The sequence below is a fragment of the Channa argus genome, chromosome 1 (genome assembly GCF_033026475.1).
Source record: "Channa argus isolate prfri chromosome 1, Channa argus male v1.0, whole genome shotgun sequence".
Lineage (NCBI taxonomy): Eukaryota > Metazoa > Chordata > Actinopteri > Anabantiformes > Channidae > Channa > Channa argus.
Window position 1 is genome coordinate 43,690,071 of NC_090197.1, and position 22,156 is coordinate 43,712,226.

At 40.9% G+C, this 22,156-nt stretch overlaps 2 protein-coding genes across 17 annotated transcripts in view; both read right to left on the reverse strand.

Annotated features, from left to right (window-relative positions):
* Positions 1-6,496: 6,496 nt before the first annotated feature.
* Positions 6,497-8,844, reverse strand: ly6pge (lymphocyte antigen 6 family member pge). Its single transcript, XM_067514446.1, has 3 exons — positions 8,784-8,844; positions 7,163-7,279; positions 6,497-6,690 (listed from the first exon to the last, which is right to left on the reverse strand). Exons 1-3 carry the CDS (start codon positions 8,842-8,844, stop codon positions 6,497-6,499), a joined length of 372 nt encoding a protein of 123 aa, XP_067370547.1.
* Positions 8,845-9,872: 1,028 nt separating this feature from the next.
* The window catches only part of tacc2 (transforming, acidic coiled-coil containing protein 2), a 43,886-nt gene continuing 31,602 nt past the window's right edge, over positions 9,873-22,156 (reverse strand). For 4 of the 16 annotated variants that reach the window (XM_067524594.1, XM_067524658.1, XM_067524608.1 and 1 more), the window contains 16 exons: positions 20,721-22,131; positions 20,498-20,533; positions 19,330-19,387; positions 19,009-19,216; positions 18,539-18,588; positions 18,271-18,380; positions 17,923-18,076; positions 17,423-17,569; positions 16,967-17,059; positions 14,133-14,276; positions 13,966-14,042; positions 12,902-12,945; positions 11,364-11,524; positions 11,139-11,245; positions 10,890-11,010; positions 9,873-10,805 (listed from right to left, as the gene is read on the reverse strand). In XM_067524594.1, coding sequence (XP_067380695.1) covers positions 10,740-10,805; positions 10,890-11,010; positions 11,139-11,245; positions 11,364-11,524; positions 12,902-12,945; positions 13,966-14,042; positions 14,133-14,276; positions 16,967-17,059; positions 17,423-17,569; positions 17,923-18,076; positions 18,271-18,380; positions 18,539-18,588; positions 19,009-19,216; positions 19,330-19,387; positions 20,498-20,533; positions 20,721-22,131 — 2,987 coding nt within the window. In that variant the 3' untranslated portion in view covers positions 9,873-10,739. The remainder of the gene's footprint in view (positions 10,806-10,889; positions 11,011-11,138; positions 11,246-11,363; positions 11,525-12,901; positions 12,946-13,965; positions 14,043-14,132; positions 14,277-16,966; positions 17,060-17,422; positions 17,570-17,922; positions 18,077-18,270; positions 18,381-18,538; positions 18,589-19,008; positions 19,217-19,329; positions 19,388-20,497; positions 20,534-20,720; positions 22,132-22,156) is intronic. The other 12 variants (XM_067524664.1, XM_067524549.1, XM_067524566.1 and 9 more) reach the window with 11 other exon arrangements.

Genomic DNA, 22,156 nt, shown 5'->3' on the forward strand with positions numbered 1-22,156 from the left:
TGCTGTCCTGTGGAGTGGGCCTGTTTGGTGTTTTATTTACCGTCACCTCCATGCCCAGAACTCTGTTAATCCTCTGTTTGTGTTCAAACACCTTAGCTGCTTGCTCTGCGTCAGTCTGTCTCCATGCTGGCTGCTGTGAGGGGTCTGTCTAGCTGGCTGCCAGTGGAGCTGATCTGGCAGGCAGCCTGCTGTTGGGGACGACGCCTGATTTCAGAGATGTGTGACAGAGGATGGTAGATTAGTATTGTCTATCTGCGTGGTTCCTGCCATTCTGTCTGTCTCACTGAACCTCTGTCTGTCTCCACAAATTATTTTCTGTCTTTATCTCTGTCTGCCTTCTTGTCGGTCTCTGAGTTACAAAGGTACCTAAAATTCTTCATAAAATGCATTTTCCATTTGGCAAGGGTATCTGTATTTGATTTATTCATGACTGAAAATATACTCAATCAACATAATATTTATCTTCCCAAAGGATTTCAAGATTTAGAAAACCTGCCCTTACATGAAGATTATTCAGGTCTGTAAGATTGTGTACATTTTTCAAAGTGTAACTTTCACTTTTCCATAAATGTTTCACTCTGTTTTCCAACTGTCGCCCCCTGTAGGCCTCAAATGAGTGCTGAACCTGTTCCACAGCCCCTTCAGGGTCATCAGCCGACCCCGTGTTTTCGCTCGGGTCCTTGCCCTCAGCCAGCTCCTGAACGGTGCCCCTGATTATCTCATAGTTTTGCTGGATATTCCCTCATCTCCTCTTTAAAAGGACTGCATTACTTCCAGCTCCCCAAACTTGTCAAAACCAATTTGCTTTCCTATTATTCCCTCAAGTGATTTCACCATGACCCCTCCTCAAAGCCCTCCTTCCACAAATCCTCGACCCTCCGCTTCCCTCAGTCGAAACTCCCAACACGACCCGTGTAACCCCTAAACTCCACCCCAACCTGTGGACTCGTGTGATTTTTTTTTTAACCCAGCCTTCATTCATCCTCTTATCTATCTAAACCTTGTTTTAAGCTTTCCTAAAATTTCCTGGCAAAGCTTTAGAGGAAACATTGGTGGCGAATGAGCCTGTCATTTACACACCAACAGGCCTTTGTGCGAATGAAAGCAGGCAGTGAGTCACTGACTACTAAATAAAACTCCTCTAATAGAGATCAACAATCCTAAAAAACTTTTCGTTGCCATTGTGGGCAGCACTTCCTCCATCATATCGTGCACAGCCCTTCACCCCCTTCCTGCATCCACCCTACCCATTCCTCTCCTGTCAATTAGCGCCTCACCAGTGACAACACAGAGGATCTTCATTAGCAAAGAATGCTCAATTATATCAGTTGATATTCCTTTCCAAAACTAATTATCCCACTTGCACGGTACGGCTGACTGAGCCTGCCCTCACCCTAGGGCACAGCGGTTACTGATGTGATTGGGTTTTGGCTCCAAGGTCTGCTTTCTTCTCCTCCTCTTTTGTTGTTCTCCTTATCCTGTACACTCATTCAGCACAGTTGGCCCTACCATCTCAGCATACCTGCATTATCCGTTTTCCCCTACAAATACATTAATGCAGATTCTCTTACTGTTCTTCTTTTAGGACACATAGAATCAGAAGAAATGAACAAACAACTCATCTCTATACAATCTTGCTCTTCTCTATTCTGTGGGGGGATAACAAAAATAGACAGGTTGTATCACAGCTATAGCTGAAACAAAAATGGTGCAAACACTGTCTTCTCATGACACAGAAGACAGACACAGAAGGAGGTGAAAACTGCAGAGAACATATGGTGAAGACGCTACATTCTGTATATTGGCTCAAAGCATGTTTACTTGGAATTTATCCACTAATGAATAGCCATGACATCTAAAATATGTTGTTTATGGGGAAAGTTGCTCATAGTGCTCATGAAACCTGCTTTCAGAATGGCACTCTTTATGTCACTGCTTTCATTTCTAATAAAGAGTTTTTTCAAAGAAATAATTATCATCTACTTAGACAAGTCTGTAGTTCAGAATGTGAAATGAACTAATTACTACAGGAACTAGAGACAAAACAGAGAAACTGCTTCAATGAAAGGAATTCACATAGTAGAGATTAAACTGAATACAAAGGCTTTTTTTTTTCATATCAAGCCCATTACATCCATGCTAATCACTTTGTTTTGCATTTCTTAAAAAGGACCATTAAAGGAAATATTATCCAAATATCTAAACATGCTGTACACTTTTTGAAGTCTGTGTATTGTGTTTCCTGTCAACTTCGAGTTCTCTCAGTGGGCTCCTCTCTGCCCTCAAGCCAGAGACCGGCCTCACAGAAGGTGGGCCATTTAGACACATTTCAAAGTAGCTCAGGCAGGGGAACACACTCATTACACATAATTCTTCTTCTCCTCTTTTCCCCCCTGCTCCCTATTTAGTCGCCCCACACTCCCCCTCTTGCTCTCTGTATCTCTCCTCTTCGCTGTTTCAAAACCCAAATCCCTTATGGTCCTTCGTCCGGAGGTAGATCACTTTAATTCTGCTTCACAGATCTTTTTCAAAAAGACCCAAGACCTGGAGACCTCAGAACCAGTGACCGTTTGGTGAACCCAGACTGACCAGCCAGGATCTGGACGCTTGTAAACACAGCCATCGTCTCACACGCTCTCATTGCCCCCTGAGTGCTTTTGTTCCCTCCCCACAATGGCACAAGCATTTGATGTTAAGCAGCGTGTGTTCTTTTAGCTCGCATGTGTTTGTTTGTTTTTGCAACCAATGGTCATCGTGTCCATCTGAGTCACTGATATGGGCTGTCACTTGACAGTGAGCAGTAGATCAATGATTTGAAGGTAGATTACTGTCCTCAAGACACAACTCATTAACTTGTTTTCTCTTGTCACTGGGTTATTTTGAGGGACTACATCCACGCTTTGTGTTGCCATGACAATCTGCTCCATGGGACAACTGAAAACTGCTTTTTCCTCCAGAGGGGTCACTGTCCTAAATGAATAGGTTTGCTTATTTGGGCAGGACCTAGATTCCACTAATGGTTCATAAGTTCATTTCCCTGTTTGGGGACATAGTCGAACCAGGCCATCCGTATGATGTCAGCATCCCTTTTTATACAAAAGTTTCAAAAAGGGACTCACTGTCAGGTGGTCTTTATTCTAATCAGTTCTGTTGCTGATTGCTGAATGACAAACAGGTCATTCAATCAATACACAAGGCGTAAAGGGAAAATAGAAAAGGAAAAGAAAAATGCATGAAGGCCTGAACGTCTCACCACAAAAATACAGAAGCATAACTGTTTTGTGATGGAAGACCAGTTTCTTAGAAAGACATTATTTTTTCCAGGGCACAGCAAAATCAAAACACACTCCACAATCGATAAATCCTTTCTGATAACAGTAAACAACGCACACGAATGCACACCATCTCCCAAAGAAATCACAGGTATATCAGTGTGTGGGACATTCTCTGGCATTTTCAAGGAGTGATACCTGTCTGGTTTACCTTAGAAACCACTGTAGACATGAGTTTTTACAGCCTTGTTACTTTCTTCTTTAAAGGGCAGCCAGCTCATCTCTTTGATGACTGTCGATGGGATTTGCAGTGATAATGTCTTGAGGTGCCAGAGGATTGGGATTAAACATACTCCAATTTAAACAGCAAAGTTTCCATGGAGATGACCTTCAGTTTTAGCTCAGATGGCGAACTTATGGGGAACACAGTGACTGGCATTATTGTCCAGGGATGCTCCAATTCAGTAGGGGCTTAGGGCCATGATTGCACTTTCAGATCCTCCATCAAATTATAAACTCTGTCTCAGTATATGTCAGTGAAAGGTGCAGGTGACCTTTCACACAACAGTCCCACTTTAGTTGTTCATGACCGTAACACTGTTGAACAGTCTGAACTCAACTATGAGCTCAAAAGACAAACTTTAGACACCCTCTCCTACACCTCAGCAGCACCTTGACCTGCTGACCCTCTGTGATGTTTAAGCAGACCTCCCCCTCCTATTCTAATTAAGGCAAAAGAAGGCTTTCAAATAAACTGATGAACGCCAACATGGGGCCACTCTTTTAGCTGTGTGTGGACGCAAACACTCAGAACAGGCTCCAGCTGAACAGGCCAAGAGACTCACGGTTTGGGGTCACAGTCTATCCCCCTCCAGGGCAGTCTGTTCACACTCTCACACCTGCCTGTCAAAGGAGAGGCAGCAGAGCAGCACTAGAGAGAGAGAGAGAGAGAGAGAGAGAGAGAGAGAAAGAGAGAGAGAGAGAGAGAGAGAGAGAGATCATAGCAAGGGAGAAAGAGATGCATGCAGGATAAAAACTTGGGGAGAGATTTCACATTTTAAACAAAGCACAAAACCCAACAGACAGCAAAAAAAAACAGTACACTTTTAATCACTATTGACTCAAGTCAATCTCGGCAATACCCTTGAGGTGTGGCTGGTCAATATAAATTGCAACAGTGTTTTAGATTTGATTGCATCTGCTGAAGTCAAAAGTGTGGTTAGATTGCCTCACAGCGGAGGCTGTGTGAACTACAAGAGAAGGATTTCTGGGAATGAAGACTGAACTGCAGAAAACATACCAACACACATGCATGAGGAATGTTATGTGCAAATGCTTTAGTGTTCAAGGTTCTGTTAATAACTAAAAAACAATCTAAATAATAAGTAATCATGGTTAGCTTCATTTTCTATATTTAATGAAATTTAAAATCTTGAGCTTGTGTCTCACTCCTCTTTATTACATTGACAGTTTATGTATCTTCATACCCTCTTCACAAATCTGTCAAAGCTGTTCTGCAAACAGTGAATGTTAACAGTTCAGCAGATGTTACCATCTCCAAACATGTCATAACATGATGACATTGTTCAGCATGAGAGCAGCTGTCGTATGCCAGCTGTTTTGTTTTGCTACTACAAATGTTGCAATTTAGTCAAGACACATTTAAATGCTCCAATTCATGTAAATAATGTATGTTTTTAGTACACAAGAATTCCAATTCATAGATTCAAACATGGCTCATGTTTTACAAGAATTATTTGATTGTATTTGTATTCCATGTTGTTACCATAAAACAACCCTTGTTCAAACAATTTAAAAATGCTTATAATTTAACACAACCTCCAATTTGGTCTATATTCTAGGAAGTTGTTTAACCTGTCTTGAAATTCCCAGGCATTATATGTGTCTTCTTGAAAAGGTGTTACACTTTCAATAAATCCATTCATATTTACCTGGTTCTTCTGGTCACATTTATCTAATATTAGTGCCCGAAAAGAAAGAAATTAAACAAAAATATTATAGTCAGTTTGTAATTTCTGAAAGTGTTGGTAAAACCTCTCACTGCTTACAGATTTTATGTAAGTAAAACAATCTCATTCAAACACAGACAGTTAAGTCTTTTATATTGGTTGTATTTACACATAATTATAATGGAGTCATCTGTACATCCAGCATTAGATCGATTGTATGATTTAGTAGTAGAAAGCATGTATATTTACTTACAATATAATATATATACAGTTGAGAAAGTATGGTAAGTCCCAGTGTATTTAAATGAATACACTCTTAAATTGTGCCCATAATCAGAATTGTACATAAAAATAAAACTTCTTTCGCGCATCTTAAAGTTTAATTTGTTAGGACTTATTATAATATAATAAAAATTCCAAACAAATTCTTTGTCACCCACTGAAGATATCTTATGGTCTTCACAGATTTTTTCATACAGTAGCTACAATAGCCTCTACTTCCATACATTAGGCCATCTTCCAGTGAGGTGTCCTCTGAGTCTGCTTATAAACTCTGTACTTCCTTAAGTGACTTCAAACACAATGGATTAACATCATCAGCATAGTGCACGTGGCCATGTAAAAGGCTTATGGGGATTTGAAAAGTGTGAAAGCATTTTCTCACCACCTTCCCAAAATATCTCACCCAACTTATCAGAAGTTTGACTGACAGGTAGACAGCTAATGATGACGACAGTGCTGTATCTCACCATATTGACATCTGCTGCAACATGAGCTATGCTGAAACACTTAGGCAATAGGTATGTTGGTACAAAAGACAATATATTCAGTAAAACCTAACTGACAGGTGATTAGTACAAAACTGTGTGCTGATCATCAAATCATGGTGGTGTAACTGATGAACCGCAAATGCATCTCTTTCTTTATAATGTAGGAAATGCATAAAATAACAGACAGGGGTGATTCTCTGTCTGTTATTTCAGCTCTTCCCTTAGGATCCTCTGCTTATTGGCTTAGTGAAATCCATTGATACATGTACTACTTAATGGATTCAATTCAATATGGTGCATATAATCCACAGTCTCCCCCAGCACCTCACGCTCCAATATGGTAAATCAGCATAAGGTGGGATAGCAGTAAGCAAGACAGCACGCACTGGTATGTTCGGCAGGGAAATTCGGCATTTTTGGACAACAGTCAGCATTTGTGTTGTGGATTGATGTTTGTTTGGCATGATGAAGATGAGACAGATATCTACTTGAAAAAGCAGTGGAATAGCAGCGGCAGAAGCAGCAGCAGACAGTTGAGTTTTGGTGGCTGGGAGGCAAAACTCGTCACATTGCAGTCATCACTGTAGCAGCAGTGAACTCTGACGCCTGGTGCTCTGTAGCCCTGGCTGTTAGCGTGACTGCAGAAAGATTTGTAGGAGCATGACTTCATCACTCCACCTGACAAACAGACAAAAATAGGAGTCATTTACATGACTTTTCACAGACCAACAAATATACATTTGATTAAATTTCACTGGCTTTCAATTGAGGTATAAAGCATTCATCTTAATTTTTATTCATAATTTTTTTTATTATCAATTTTAGACTTAAGATGTTGTAAAATCACTATGCATTTTGCTACTGAGCTAACTTAATTTTGCAAAAAGTAATGGTGCAATAAACACATGGTCTCCTAATTAAGGATATTGATGGAGTAAGAGTAGCAAAGCTTTTTATTGCCTTAAAAGCCTCAGACCCCCTGCTGACAGAGATGTGTCTCTAGACAGCAGCACATCCTCCATTAAAGACACCCTGACACACACCCACAATAGCAGATACAGATTAAGTTGTATTTATTTATATTGAGTAGGAGATAAAAATAAGTAAACTAGTAAAAGAAAGGCTACTACACTGTCACTGTTGGACTCACTGTCATGGCCCACCACCACAGCACAGGCATCAGAGTAACTAGGACAGGATTTGGAGCCTTGTCGGTTACAGTCTTCATTATTTGAGCCCATACAGGTATAACATTGCAGAGCCTTGCCTGAAAGAAACGGGGGAAAAAACATTATATAAGAAAAACGATTCATGATCTCTAAAGCATCAAATATTGAACAAGGTGCTTGGTTCAAGAGACAAACTCAGTGTAATATTCAGGTGTATGTGAATAACTTCATTTAGAAAGACTGAAACTCTATAAAAATGTAATACATTTAGATTATTCTTAGCCTGACCTTGCACACATTTATCATCAATTGTTAGTTAAGGCCCTGCATTATGTACAAGGGCCTTAACTTATGGATATTTATACCCTTTTATTAATGGGCTGCATGGGTTTGATGAACAAGCGCATGCATGGTAATTTCACATCTGGCTGGCTCTGATGACTGACACTGTTCCACAGGCACAGAGTGAAGAGAGAGCACAAATATAAAAATTACAGAATTACACTCCGATTGAGAAAAAAATCATCAGTGTAACCTTTTAACCATCAGATAAAACTTCAGGAGGTTCCTTTAAAATAAAAATGTCTCCTCAACACTATCCAGAAGAAAGAGCAGTTATGTGAGGAGCTGACCTATGAAATATTACTTTAACACTTCCTTTTGAAATCCTCCATCCGTCTCCTAAATTCAAAGTGGCCTTTCAAAAACAGCCTTTAATGCTGCTTCCTAAGAGGATCAAACAGAGCTGGACTTACAGGAATCTCTCAAAGCTTCAAATATTCTTTGCAGAAACACATCTCTTGTCTTGGGCATCAACATAACTTTAAAGCTGTACTTGAGTTATTCATTTATGTTGAACAAAAAATGTTTCTCAGATACACAATGTTGTGACAGACTAATGAGATGAAATGTTCTAATCAAAGTAAATAACAGTTAACTAAAATGTCTGATTACATCTGATAACAGTTAAACTACAACAACAATAACAGTGGATAAATATGAATTTGAGTAGTTGGCCCGTTTTCTTCACTCTTCTACGTGTTGACTTGGCATATGAATGCCCCCTGCTGTTGAAGTTGACCCCAATCTTTGCCCACAACACAGCCACTCTACACACACACTGCACAGTAAGTATTAGCCTCCAGGCATCTTAAGAGATTAGCTGCTGGTATGGCATGGTAGTTACTGAGGACAGCGACAGACAGGGCGGCAATGCTCAGGAGAACTGCCAGAGAAAGAGGATCATAATAAAGTTTCATTATAGGTTCTACCATAATATGGTCTAACAGAAGGTTTGAAAGCATGCCTGGCTTTTTAAGAGAAGTAAAGATAACTACTGTAATGTCCATCATTTTCTGTCCTGATGTCTGAGAGCACACCCATTTTGGACAGTTACTGACCAAACAGATAACTGCCTCTGACAAAAAGATTGATATATAGACAAACAGTAACAGCAAAAGTTTTCTTGGAAATTCTTGAGTAGCCAAGGAGAAGAAAGAGACACAGATTAAGTTCAAAGGACAGGTGGACAGAGAGTAAGCAGGAGAAAAGGAGGAAAAGGAGATAGGAAATGGAGAGATATGAAAAAAATCAAATGCGTACCATTGTTTGCTAGCAGGACCAGGGAAAGCAGGAGCAGTGGACAATGCTGGACAGCTCTCATTGTGCTGGTGGTCCTTGTTCGTCTTGATCGCACAATGAAAAGCAGGTTGTTTGTTCCCAAAGCCCCCTGAGCTTAATCTGAGCTATGAGATGAGTTAATATCCCCTCCTGGACTGACTGGGAGATTACCAGCCCCTCTACTGGGCCCACAGCTGTGTCTTAAGTGTCAATAGTTAATTCTTCAGCCTCAATTGGCAAAAGACTTGTAGTCATCCTGCACCTTTCACCTCACCATCGCATGTTTCTTACCTTTCTTTCCACTGTCCACACCTGTCCAAGCTCGTCACTATATGAAATCAATCTCTGAACTTCAAGTGACCTACAGGGAGGTTGCTGTCCTACAATGTGTCTCTGTGAGATTAGCACATATTTAGTGAGATGCATAGTCTATGTTACAGAAACTTGAATTGCAGATAATCACTTCAGGTTGGCTGTCATTTGTCCAAATGACATGCTGTGATATACGCATTACTGCTGTTCTGGGAAAAACCTTTGGTGAACATCGCAATCATTGAAAGCTTTAGTTTCTACGCTTTTTCGTCTGCCGTACTCCCACAGCCCTGTCAAATAAGTTCTAGCACAACGATTTATCAGTTACTTTCAGTGATGTATCTTCAAACTTTCTGTCTGCTTCCCAACTATTTTTCACACACACTGAATCGCAAGCTGTTGGGTTATTAAGTCGCAGGCTGTAAATTAAAATGTCACAGCTGACAGGTTATTGGCAAGACATATTCAGCACAATATAGTTGTATGTTCCTCCTGAACAAAATGATCTGTTTCAACATTTAGATATTTTTATTTCTTAATTTGTCTGTTTCCACACACTTCCACCTAGCAGCCCATGTTGTACAGTGTACACTGTGATTGGGAATCATTTGCTCTAAAGAAAAATGGAGAAAATAAGCAAATACACAATCATAATATATCAGTGTATTATTCACACTCCAGCTTTTTAACTGGTATGTGACAATTCACGTGATTATCTGGAAAAGCCTGTGGGGAAAGAACCAGAGCAAACCCAGTGTGTTGTATTGCCATCTTTTATTGCACTTTGTAAGCAGATGCTGTACAGTAGCTGTGCAGAGAAGTTATCCCTCAGTGTGACACAACGACCATAGCAGGACTAGGACATATCCATCCAAAATTAAATTACTCTTGGTCACTACTGAATACAGTCACGATCAGTTTGCTTTATATTAAAAATAAAATCCAAAAAATAAAGTCCCACGATTTCATCGAGAAGCTATGACAAGTATGACAAATATCTACAAGGTTACATGAAGGAAGCGGGCTGAGGATGACAGGATAACTATCAAATGATGATACTTGGAATTACCTATTGTATAGTATATACAAACTTAACATTACAACGTTTTTTTTTTTTTCTCACATGCAGTAATTTATTTTGATAGTTTATGTTCTCAACATTTTATAATTCAATCTAAGTCTCTGGTACTTTCTCTTTCTCTTGCATTAAGAGGAGACAACAACAGGAGTGGGTAAACAGTCTTCTCCCTCAGTGGCTGTCATGGCAAAATCATTATAGATAATTTAACCCACAAACAATACTCTTTCTCATCATCATACACACACACTCACACATACAGACACACTCATTAGTGATATGGTACATTTTCTAAAACGTTAAACCAGACCCCTGATACAGTAAGATACACTGACACATCAAAAATGCACAGAGTTATTAAGAGGAAGCCATTCCTGTGGATCCTGTATACACAAAGTCAGTAGGAAATGAAAACCACTTTGGCCTCAGATGTCCATCAGTCCATGAAAGAGTAGTATATTCCACCGGACCACTTCATTTTCAAAGTTGTTTTTCTGCAGCCGCTCCTCTTTAAAAAGTAAAAATTTGGCCTGGGTGTTGTGTGGCTGCTAACTCCTCCCCATCTTAGCAATCAGCTCATCACAGATCTTTGTCAACTCCTCGATCTCTTTGTTCTGTGAAGCAATCACAAAAATGTCCCTTATACGCTTGTTAAAATAGACGTTTGATTTATTATCTTTATATATCTCAGCACTGACCTTCTGCTCCAAAGTGCGCTCCAAGGAGTCCACCTTCATCTGCTCTTTTCTCACACTGGCCTGGTAGGCGGCCTGCTCCTGCTTGGCTTTTGCTCGCACCTGAGCAATTTCTGCATTGGCTCTGGAAACACCCAATTATTCCATTAAGAGTCAAGTCCTGATTTCATACTAGTGCTTTGTATCTTTTGTCAAACTGGGAAGAACATATTAATGTTTATATAAATATAAAAGGAGTAAGTCGGAGCATACTTGTCTAGTTTCTCCTCTGCGTGAATTTTCAGTGCGTTATAGCGCTGTTCCTCCTTTCGGACCCTGGACAGATACTCCTGAGCACACTTCTTCAGAACTTCTTCATTCTGAATAGACAATTATTTTAACTAGTTACTAAAAAGGCCCTGAAGGTATATTTGAGCTTATAATGTCAGCCATGCTGAAAACACTTTTTAGTTTGGAATAAACTTGAGCGTTAGACACCTTGCGGAAGCCTTCAAGCACATCTTTCATCTTCTCATAACGTCTGAAGAGGTCTGCCAGAGACTTTTCCACAGAGTTTAGATCAGCCAAGGCCTGGTCCTTCTCAATGATCAGCTGCTGAATGGTGTGGTGGGAGAGAGACTTCTCTTTCTGGTCATCCTCTAATGGACACACACAAATATACTGTAGATCAGATCATCAGCCACTGTACTGTAGTTGTTGACCAATATATTGTTAAAAGATCTACACCAACAAACAATCAGTACGTACACACCAACATTTTATATTTGAGGTTATATCAAAATGAATTTGCAGTTTAGTGTGATTTATAATCTCATACTACACAGTATGAGTATTTGTGATTGCCAGGTGTAGCATGCAAACAAAAACACCAAACAATGGGAAAATCAAACACTCCTACAAACCATAAAGCTGGCAGTTAGTCCACTTTAGCTTCATCAGTATGAAATGTTGAATCTGTCTCAAGTTTTTGACACCATTCCAAGTTTTTATTCTCCTTCATCAGCTTAGAAGACGGACTTGCTTTCCTCACTTACACGTACGGTTTTCTGCACGATTGACTTCAGTACTATAGCAAATGGGCATGTACCACTGTGTAAACTATGTACCGAATATTTTTGTATCATTTGTATGTGGTTATACTCAATATCAGCAAGTGAAGGATTAAATAAAGGGCAGCAGAAAAGAAAATGCCAGCGATTTTGTCCTTTTTAAATAATAATAAAACAATGTCTCAGATATAAGGGATGAAATGCAACAAAATAGACAAACAAATGTCAGTGGATGAGATGAAGATAGTGAGCACATCTACTCCCCTCTATGACAGATGAATGGAGAGATGTGAACTGATGCTAACAAGTGAAGGACGAAGCAGCATTACTCACCTGGCATGCCTGTCAGGGGTTATCAAATAGTAAAGGGCAAAGATGGGAGCAGAACAGAAAAGAAGGGACTGTGTTAAGTCAAGCTGGGAGGGCAAGACACGTGAGAAAGCCGAGCGTTAGATACGAGCAAACACAGATCTTTCTTTACGTGACAGTGCTTCAATGCGAGTAGGAAATGAAATTAGACAGCAGTAAAAATCAGATCCTCAGAAACAGATGTAAGCGCGGGCAAGAATTAAGCAGAGTGAGTCTGTAGTGGATGTCAATGAGGCCAGTGCACCTGGACACGAGTGGGCAAAGGTGAATACTTGGTCCTCCAGTGGCAGCAGGATTCAGTTCATATCAGTTAAATATGAAAGCAAACACATAGCAAAGGTACCTGTAGCGTGTGTCAAGAGATTGAAAAACAAGTTCTCTGAAATCAGTGTTTTAGAGTTCACAAAAATGTAGTACAGATTATTTTGCTCTGTGTGCAAAAAAACAAGTGAAGCAAAACGTAGTGACAGGCTGGGGAGCAAAAGTAATTAGTTTAATTTAAAATAAAATTCATGTGCACTGAATAAACAGATTTTCAGTAAATGACAGCCAAGGCTCAGGTCAGGCAGCCAAACCTGTAATTCACATTGAACTCACCTATCATCTGTGCAATTGTTTTCTCATACTCAGCAACAATTCTCCTGTGGATGATAAATTGTAGATTATCAGGACACTGTATGGTTGTGGTTTTATCATTATAACAAACAAGTTACAAGTTATTAATAAGTATTTCAGTAAAATTACTATATTTGCCCTAACTAACAGAAATATCTATTTGTTTACACACCTGTCTGTCTCCCTGTCTGTTCATTAGCAGGGTCAATTTAACAATTTTTACTTTGTGACCAACAAACAGAAATGTTTTTCAATCTGCAACGTAAAAAAATTTGAAAACTAGGCAATGTTAGTGTTTAAAGAACCCAAAAGTATTGTTGGCTTTGTATTTTTTATTTACTTGCACTACGTCTGCACTGCCTATCGGAGACTTGTAGTTAGATGTCCCCCATCATTCCAAGCCAAGAACCAGCCGGGCCCAGGCCTTGTTTTGGGAAAAGCAGGTTGCTACTGTATAGGTAAGAGGATTAATTAGCCATGCCTCCCCATTAGCTTCTTATTGCATTGTTATCCTGAGCCCAATCAGTCAAATGAATTAAGCTCTGTCTTATCCACACTAAATGAGCTGTGGCCAACTGGACCCACAGCCAACTGACAGGGAACAGGGCATCAATATTGCATATCTATATTTCCTTGAACCTGCATCATGAACCATGTTGCAGGCTTCATTTGATTCTATGTAAATATGAGTGGAATCAATTCTAGTTCTGATCTGTTGTCAAATAGCTGGTAGTGTATAATCTAAATGACAGCCGCTTACAATTCCATAACACATTTTCTCTTACATATCTAAAACATATTACATATGTGGTATCATTTCTATTTTCTCTCTCTTCTCCACCTTATGCTGATACAAATAGACTTCTTTAGCTGGCTCTCTGCAGCTACATATGGCTTCATTTGACAGTTTAAGCACAACAGGCCAATTGACAGGTTAATTAATTTTATTTAACACAAAAACAGTGAGGAGCAAAATTCATGCTGTAACATATGGGTGGGACCTCACTGTGATGTGAGTGATGACAACCGAAGGTGCTACCACTTACCTCATCTCCACCACTTCCTGTCGGCTGTCTTCATACTTCTTTTGCCACTCCAGCACCTCTTTCTCTTTTATCACAATCTGAAATGTGTAACAAATTTGTTGAGTAAAATGAAAAACCACATAGAGTTTTTTGACTAATACAGCATTTAAAAAAAAAAATTCAGACACCTCCTCTCGTGCAATTCCTAACGAGTGGTCGAGATCTCCAGGCAGGTGGGGACTCTCCCCTTCGATGTACGCGGTGGCAGTGGACCTGGCGTACAGTGAGTTCTTACACACAGCACTCTCCAGTGGGGATGACACATCTCTGTGCTGCTTCCAGGAATGAAAAGAGAGTAGGGACAGAAAAGGAAACATAACCAGTTACAAACCTGACTGAGCTACAGACTAGAAACCCTCACCCTTGGGCCCACACGCACATTCTCATCAGGATTCCTGAAGCAAACCACAAGGCAGCAACAAACTAGATTAACATGTACCACACAGCAAAATCAATATATAAACGAGGCGCACTAGTGATGTTCTTGAAGACTCGGTCAGCTGCCACATGATTGGATGAAACAGTCTTCATTACCACAGTATTAGCCACTGTGATAAGCTGATGTTGCCCATAGCTGAGGTTTTATAGTCACTGGATCATTGCAGTAGCTTGAATGTGATTGGGTCCAGGCAAGGCAGAAAGAAAGGAGGACAGCAAGGACTGCATCATGTACAGGAGAGGGAGGATAGGGGAGCAGACCAGGCAGCATGAGAAGTAGATGTTAATATCAGGTTTAATATATATAACATAGTAAACTGGTTTTAATGTGGCTAGAAACATGGTGTTTACAGTAACCTTTTGTGACATTTGCCCAATTGCCCATAAAAATGGTTTAAGGAGAACCAGAAAATTCACATAATTTATAACTGAGAAGAGTTTGGCTTTCGACCTAGATGAAGTTATAATGAGACACATTATACTAAAGTGCATATGCATGTGTACATGTGACAACAACTCCTCATACAAAAAATAAAAACAGACAAAAACAGTCTTTGTTGTACTACATTTTTTGGTGCCTTAAAATCTACTCTGAAAGAGACTTATTCATTCGGATTACAGGAGGATTTGATAAAATGTCGGGGGCTCACGGGGGGACAAGGAGACTGAGATTCACAAATACGTAGAAAAGAGAGTGAAGCGTTTGGTCTGGCTATTATTCTACTCATGGTAAAGACTGGTCACATTTAAATATTTCTTTTATTAAGGAGTAACCGGGCTTAATCAGTGAGGTTTGAAGAAAACTTTTTAATAAATGCTTTTTCTTAGAGATAATCCCCAAGAGTTATCTAAGGGCAAACAAAGCTAGTGGCCCCTATTTGACAGGAAACCAAACTCACATTCACAGAAATCAGCCACTACTGTACATCTACACAAGAATCTTATAATGCTGTATGTTCTGCTGTTTGTAGTGATAATGTGATGAATCCAGCCGAAGTTTAGGGAAAGATGCCTTATGAATGAATGAAATTGTAATACATGGAATTGCCACAAAGTGACAGTCACATAAATAAATAATAAATAAATAAATAATAATAATAAATAAATGGTTTTCCTCACTGATAATACAACTCTATACAGACTTTTAGTGTCACTTTCAGGGGGGATATTGGCAAAAATCGCAAAGACTTGATTTAATGTGAACAAAAACATGTGAACTGAAAACAGCTAAGAGACAAACACAAAATACATAATAACAGGTACAGAAAGACACTGATTACTAGATACTAGATATACCGTAAATGCAGAAAACACACCTTATAACACAAAGTAAAGCTATGGTAGGCGGGTCTCAGGCTCTCTGGACCTTCTGAGGCCTATGGGATACAGCCTACAGTATACTGTGCAGTCTGTGAGCATTTGGATAATCATTTTGGCTCTGTACTCTATCACTATAAGATCGAACTGCTGCATTTCAGCTTTAATTTGACACCATTTTCCATCCAAATTGAGTAAAAAGCAAGGGAAATCAAGCCTGATGTAAAAAAACTTTGACTTATATACGCTCAACGCTTAAAACAATGAAATGTGTTTATAGCCAAATCGCTGGACTGCACTGTATTCAGATCAGGACGAGGACAGATCACAAGGGTATAACGTTACTCTTACTTTGAATAAGGGTGAACCACTGATATTCCATCGTCGAGTGCTGGGTTTCTTGAGTCGTGACTGTAAAGTGTGCGGTACAACAGTTTGAGACAAGGAAGGAAAGACGGTGGAAAACGCCTGCCTAACTCCAACTTTTGAGATTTTTCCCACGGACCATTCTTATGTCTAGGCACGTGCTGTTTCAACACAAGCCTTCAAATCAGCCAAATTCATATGCTGTACCAAAAATTCCAGCAAAAATATGGTACATTGACACCTACCTGATTCAGCTGTTTGTTAGTGCTGTTAGTCTGGGAGAAGGACCAAATCCAAATAAAGAATGTGACTGGGATAATAAATACACCTGGGGTAGGTACAGCCATTTACAATAACCCTTTTACCTGGTAATATTTGCTCCAGTGTGAATTATTCCCAGTCACATTCATGCTAATGTAAGCCTCTCATGAACAGGCAACATGCATGTTGCCCAACATGCGTATTATAGGCATGGGACTAAGAAGGCACAGTGTTCCTGAAGTGATAACCTGAAAGACCTCACTGCTAGTCATGATGGGAGCTGGACGCATAAAGCAGTGTTAGAGATTTCAAATGTAGGGACTGAAGAGGTGGCAAGACTGTGCATGTAGTGGTGCAGCTACCATGTAGATAAGGCCATGGGTTCACAGTAACACTCAGAACGGCATGTTTAGGGAGAGGGATAGGCAGGCTGAGACACACTCATGCACACGCACTATAGTCACACACAGATGTTCCTTTATAAATACCCCACCATTATGTAACCACTCAGCTTTACTCTTACACACACACGCTCTTAGAAACACACATACTGCAGGTGCAGGCTGACTCAGCGCAGTACCTGGGGGGTTACATTGGAGAGGGAGGGGCACTGAGAGATGTTTTTTGCTACCTGCAGAGCTTCTATCCTCAGGGCAGCAAGCACCAGCTCCTCCTGGGCCGCACACATGGGGGTGAGGGTTGATGGATTTGGGGGGTAAAGAAGGGGGGGTTGCGGCCCCAGGATGAGAGAGCAAAGGGAAAACATATAGACACTTGAGTAGAGTACATATATTTGCTGCTGTCTACATTTCACACACCACCAATATTTTTCACACGTGAAACTAAAAAGTGCAGCACTCTGTAGGTTAAATAAAGGAGAAATGGGAAAAGGAAAAGACAGGATGTGATAAAGTGACACAATGGGAATAACACTCATTCAAGACACACACAATCAAAAATCAGCGTCACAAAAGGGCCACCAGAGCCAAAATCTATAAGGTTATCAATAGCGGTCACGTGTGGTCTTTTAACACACCTGTAGTTTTTGGGCGAATGCAGTGGGGTTGGTCTCAGCCAGGTCAGGCTCCAGGTACTGCAGAGGATCATCACATTCAGACAGCCTGTCTAACAGGGGCATGGCCAGGGCAGGAGCTGGGGTCTCCTCAGGTCCCTGGCTATGGGGCTATATGGGTACCAGAAGGGGTAGGCAGAGGGCAGGGAGGAGGGCAGGGGTCAGGATGGCAAAGCAAGCGCTTGTCTGAGTGGCAGCATTGGGAGTGGAGTCACCACGTTCAAGCTGGAAGTTTAGTGTGTTGGACTGGCTATTTGTTATCAGTGGCATCGCTATAGGATCACTGTGACTCATGGCGTTCATGTTGGAGGGCCACGTCACAGCATGTGGCACTCTGTCTCCCCCTTGTGACTAAGCAATGATATGGTATATGTAATAAAATCAAAATTGACATATTTCCCTCACATGATGGTGACAAGACATAAAAATAAAATGTCATAACCTTGTAAAGGCGTATGGCTCACCTGCTCTTCCCTCTCTGTGCTTTGTGTTCGGCTGAGTGACTCGCTTTCTCGCTTTCTGCCCTTGTCCCCAGCAGAGCCCTCAGGACCAGGCCGGGCGCTTAGCACCGGGGTCTTCATACCCGCTGTTATCTGAGCCTCCATCTCCTCAAAACTCCTTCACAGAAAGAAATGAGAGGCAGGGATACATGCATTACGCAGTCTATATCATTGTGGTTTACACTGAAAAATGCTCTAATGATTCCACTGTAAGTCTTCCTATACAGTGAACATACAGTGCATGAAAGAATGAAAAGTAACTAAACATATTTTTCATGTAAAAGAGTAAAGCAGTAGTAGAGGCTGTTGTACCCTGTGCAGGGGGAGCTTGGTTCGGATCCATCTGCACACATCTTCTTGGTTAGGTTGTCAGATACTGAATCCAGCTTCAGATACAAAGATGGCTTCTTCACAGATGGGGGCTGCAAGTCACACCAGAAAATAGTTTTAATGTCTGAATCTGAAATGCACTTACTACTCTACATATGCATAAACATGCCACTATAAAAACAGAAACAAAGCAGTAAAAATGGGCCAAACACAAATTAAATTCAATCTCTGAATTACATCAAATACTCACAGGTGAAGAGGACCCAATCTTCTCCATGTACTCAATTTCATAGTCTTGCACTGATAACACAAAAAAAGTTTCAGATGCAGAGAAGAAAATAGAGACATTTCATTCAGTGCTGAGCTCTGGACAGATGGGATCAGAGAGGCAGAGCTCTCATTTCTGTGTTTCATCTCTGACCCAGATGGGTTGAGCCAGACAGCCTCTGGGTAGAAGTGGCTATTCTGGAGGTCAGAGCAGGAGAGAACTGGGCCAGCAGGTTTATTTCAATGGTGCAAAAAAAATAAATAAAAGAAAAATCAATGATGTCTATAGATGAATAAAAAGTAAAGTGGATGATTCTGTACAGGTTGATTCATCCAAACATAAGCATTGAAATTCCTTTTAACACCAGATGGGTTGCTATGATCTCTTTTATCATTTGTGTGGACACAGCTAGCTAAGAGAAAAAGAAGGACCAGACCGCAGCGATGGCTTACCTTGTGTCTGATGAGGAAGACTATTCTCGTTAACAAAGGATGTAAGGTCACATGGCTGAGGGAAGTCTTGCTGGTCAGAGTTCACATCTGCATCCAAGTCCTGCAGGGCTGCCCACTTATGACTGGTGGAGGATGCCAGCTTCTCCTCATCTGTTGCATGGTCGTCCTGTTGATGGAGAGAGGGAGATTCATCTATGGGCGTAGAATCCTGCATTGCAAGGCAGCAGCACAGTTGTAGATAGGAAGGTAGAACACAGGTGAGACAAAATTGAATGATAGAGCCAAATGAAAAAGTACAAACAGGGAGCATTAGGTACACACCTGGGAAGGATCAAATAATGGGGATTTCTTTGGAGACCTCTTCACTCTGAAAGTATTACTGAGGAAGAAGGAAAATGATCACTTACTAAGATTCACATTCTCTCAGCATTACTATATTTTAAATAAACCCCTACCTATGTCTAATGTGTGCACTGACACAAATGCAAAAATGTGAAAACTGAACAACTGTACATAAAATAATATTAATGCTTTTGCATTAAATAACAATTTTTAGGAGCAGCATTACCATATGTTTAACAGTACTACTTACTATCACCTGAATGAGTGATTAGTGACACGTTTGTGAGGAGTGTTGTTTAGCAACTGGACTATCAAGAGTAATGATACATGAATATTATGTTATGAGTAGTTTACTTTTCAAATTAATCAACAAATAACAGACTTTGTACAGGAAAGTATTTCACAATGTAGCAGGTTAGTAGAGGGCAGGATTTTATTACCTCAGTTTTCAGTTTATCTGGAGTGCATCTTTTAGGATCTTTCTTTGATCTCTAGACCATGCAGCAAATGCTCATATATGGGTGCGGGGTGTTTTGGTTGTGATTCTTAAAATGCATTAAAAGTAATATAAATGACTAGAAAACAACATTGAAATGTACCCATATTCTGTTTTTTGTTTTTCAACAATAGCCAACACTGAACACAAGGGGGAGTAAAGGTATCCCCCAGACCTTTGCTCCTGCAGATGGGAAAGTGTGGCATGGCAACAAAAATGTCTGTGTTGAAGAGAGGTTTTTTGCCTGCTGATACTAAAGTATTTGAACACAACACAATAACCCACCTCCATGTATTAATCTTATTCAACAGCACCTCACCAAACACCGCAGCACTGACATGTGTTGGTAAAAGGCTTTTTACACTGCTTACCACACCTACCATGGTGTAAAGGTTTGCACCATGATGAACAGCACTAGATGGCCACATAAGTGTAATCCCCAACTTGAGTAAAATAACTATTTTTAATTAGTTTTAACAAAACTGAAAAAAGGTATGCTTCAGTTAAAAGGGGCAGTATTGAAAATGTTTAAATGATTGGAATTATGATGTTTTTATTAATAGGAAGAGGAACAACAGGGCAACATGCTGTTTTAAAAGTAAAGCCACGTGGGTCAGAAAGGGCGGATGGTTGCGTTGCACATGTACTTACAACAAACAACATAGAGAGGACACACCCTTGGACTTCCTATGACATATGACAATACACAGACACAGGTGACAGAGAGACAGACAGAAGGCACTGGCATAGCAGACAAATAGAACACAAACAAACAGACTAATCTAATATGCAGATATTCCTGCTCATGAACACAATGTTTTGTGTTGAATCCCCTGTTAACAGCTGGTATTGTTGTAATAATATGTTAACTTACGATTTGATAGGAGTTTTCTTCTTCTTCGCAGGTTTGTTCTGATTTTGATCCTCCAGTTCTCCAATGTTATCATTGTCATTTTCATTGTCATAGTCATTGGATGATAGTTCAAAGGAGGCAGAGGCCTTAGGAGGGGAACTGGCCATCTTATTCGAGGATTTGAAAGGGTCTATGGAGTCATCAAAGTTACTGGGGTCAAAGGTATAAGATGGCCTGGATAGTTTGGGGGAGTTGGTGATGCCTCTCTTAGAAGTAAATGGATTAAAATTTGGATCTTCCCACTTGTCAGGGTCAAACTTATAAGATGCTTTTGGGACACAAATTTCATCTTCGTTGCCATTGTGGGTAAGTGGAGGATCGTTGTCCAGTTGCTCTGTCTGTGGAGGGGCCTTTTTCAGCCCCAGTTTTGGTTTCCTCAGGGGCATCTTGGCACTGGGTTTTTTGCCCACTTTCTTGGGCACGGGAGAGGCCTGATGTGGAGCCTCACTGCTCTCCTCAGAGTAGTCAAACTCCAGCCTTACTGACTGGCGATTAGGGATTATGGGTTGCTCTTCAGGGTTAGCAGGGTTAGTGATTGGCTCCTGAAGAGGAGCTGGGGGCCGTGCTGTAGGGAGAGGGGGACTCCCTGGGGGGGTGGCAATCGTGGCACACACAGGATCTTTACGACCCAGAACAGGTGAGTTGGCAATTTTGCTACCTCCAGTCTTGAAAGGGTCGATGTTTTCAAAATTATCTGGATCCCATTTGTAGGAAGCACTAGGGGGGATGGGAGATTCGTCTTTGCCTGTTGGACTACCAGAGAGAGAGGTCTCCTCCTGGCACAAGGGTAAGGCAGGGGTGACTAGGATCTCCTCTTGACTGTTATGATTAATCTCCTCTGGGAGAGGTGGTGGGGTCTCCACACGGCTCTTCCTGGTCTTTCTGAGGGTCCCCCCAGGGCTTGGGGTTGCAGGTGCTGCCTCTGTTTCCTCCTGAGCTTGAAGAGGGCTGGCAGTTCGAGGCTTTGTCCGCTTCTTGATCTCAGGGGTGCTACTGGATGATGCTGGCTTTGGACTCTCTGGATTAGAATTCTGTCTTAGAAGAGGCTTCTTTTTTAGAGATCCAGTACGGATTTTCTTAGGTCTGTAAAGTGTTCCTGGGGCACTGTCAGTGCCTATGCTGAAGGACTCTGAATGTGGACGGAAATCTCCTGTGGTTGGTTCATCCAATGGACCAGAACTATCTAGTTCTCCTCCCTGCAGGCTCAGGGATCGGGTCAGAGTGTGACTTGCTGAATCAGCAAAAACTTCAATGTTGTATGTGCCACTGGCTGCAATGGGCTTATTTTCATCAAAAACAATGGAAGGGGAACGGCATATTGTACCAGCTGAGGTCACATCACAGGCAAGATCACTCACTGAGGTATCTGCTACTGCAAAACATGGAGGGATGTAGGG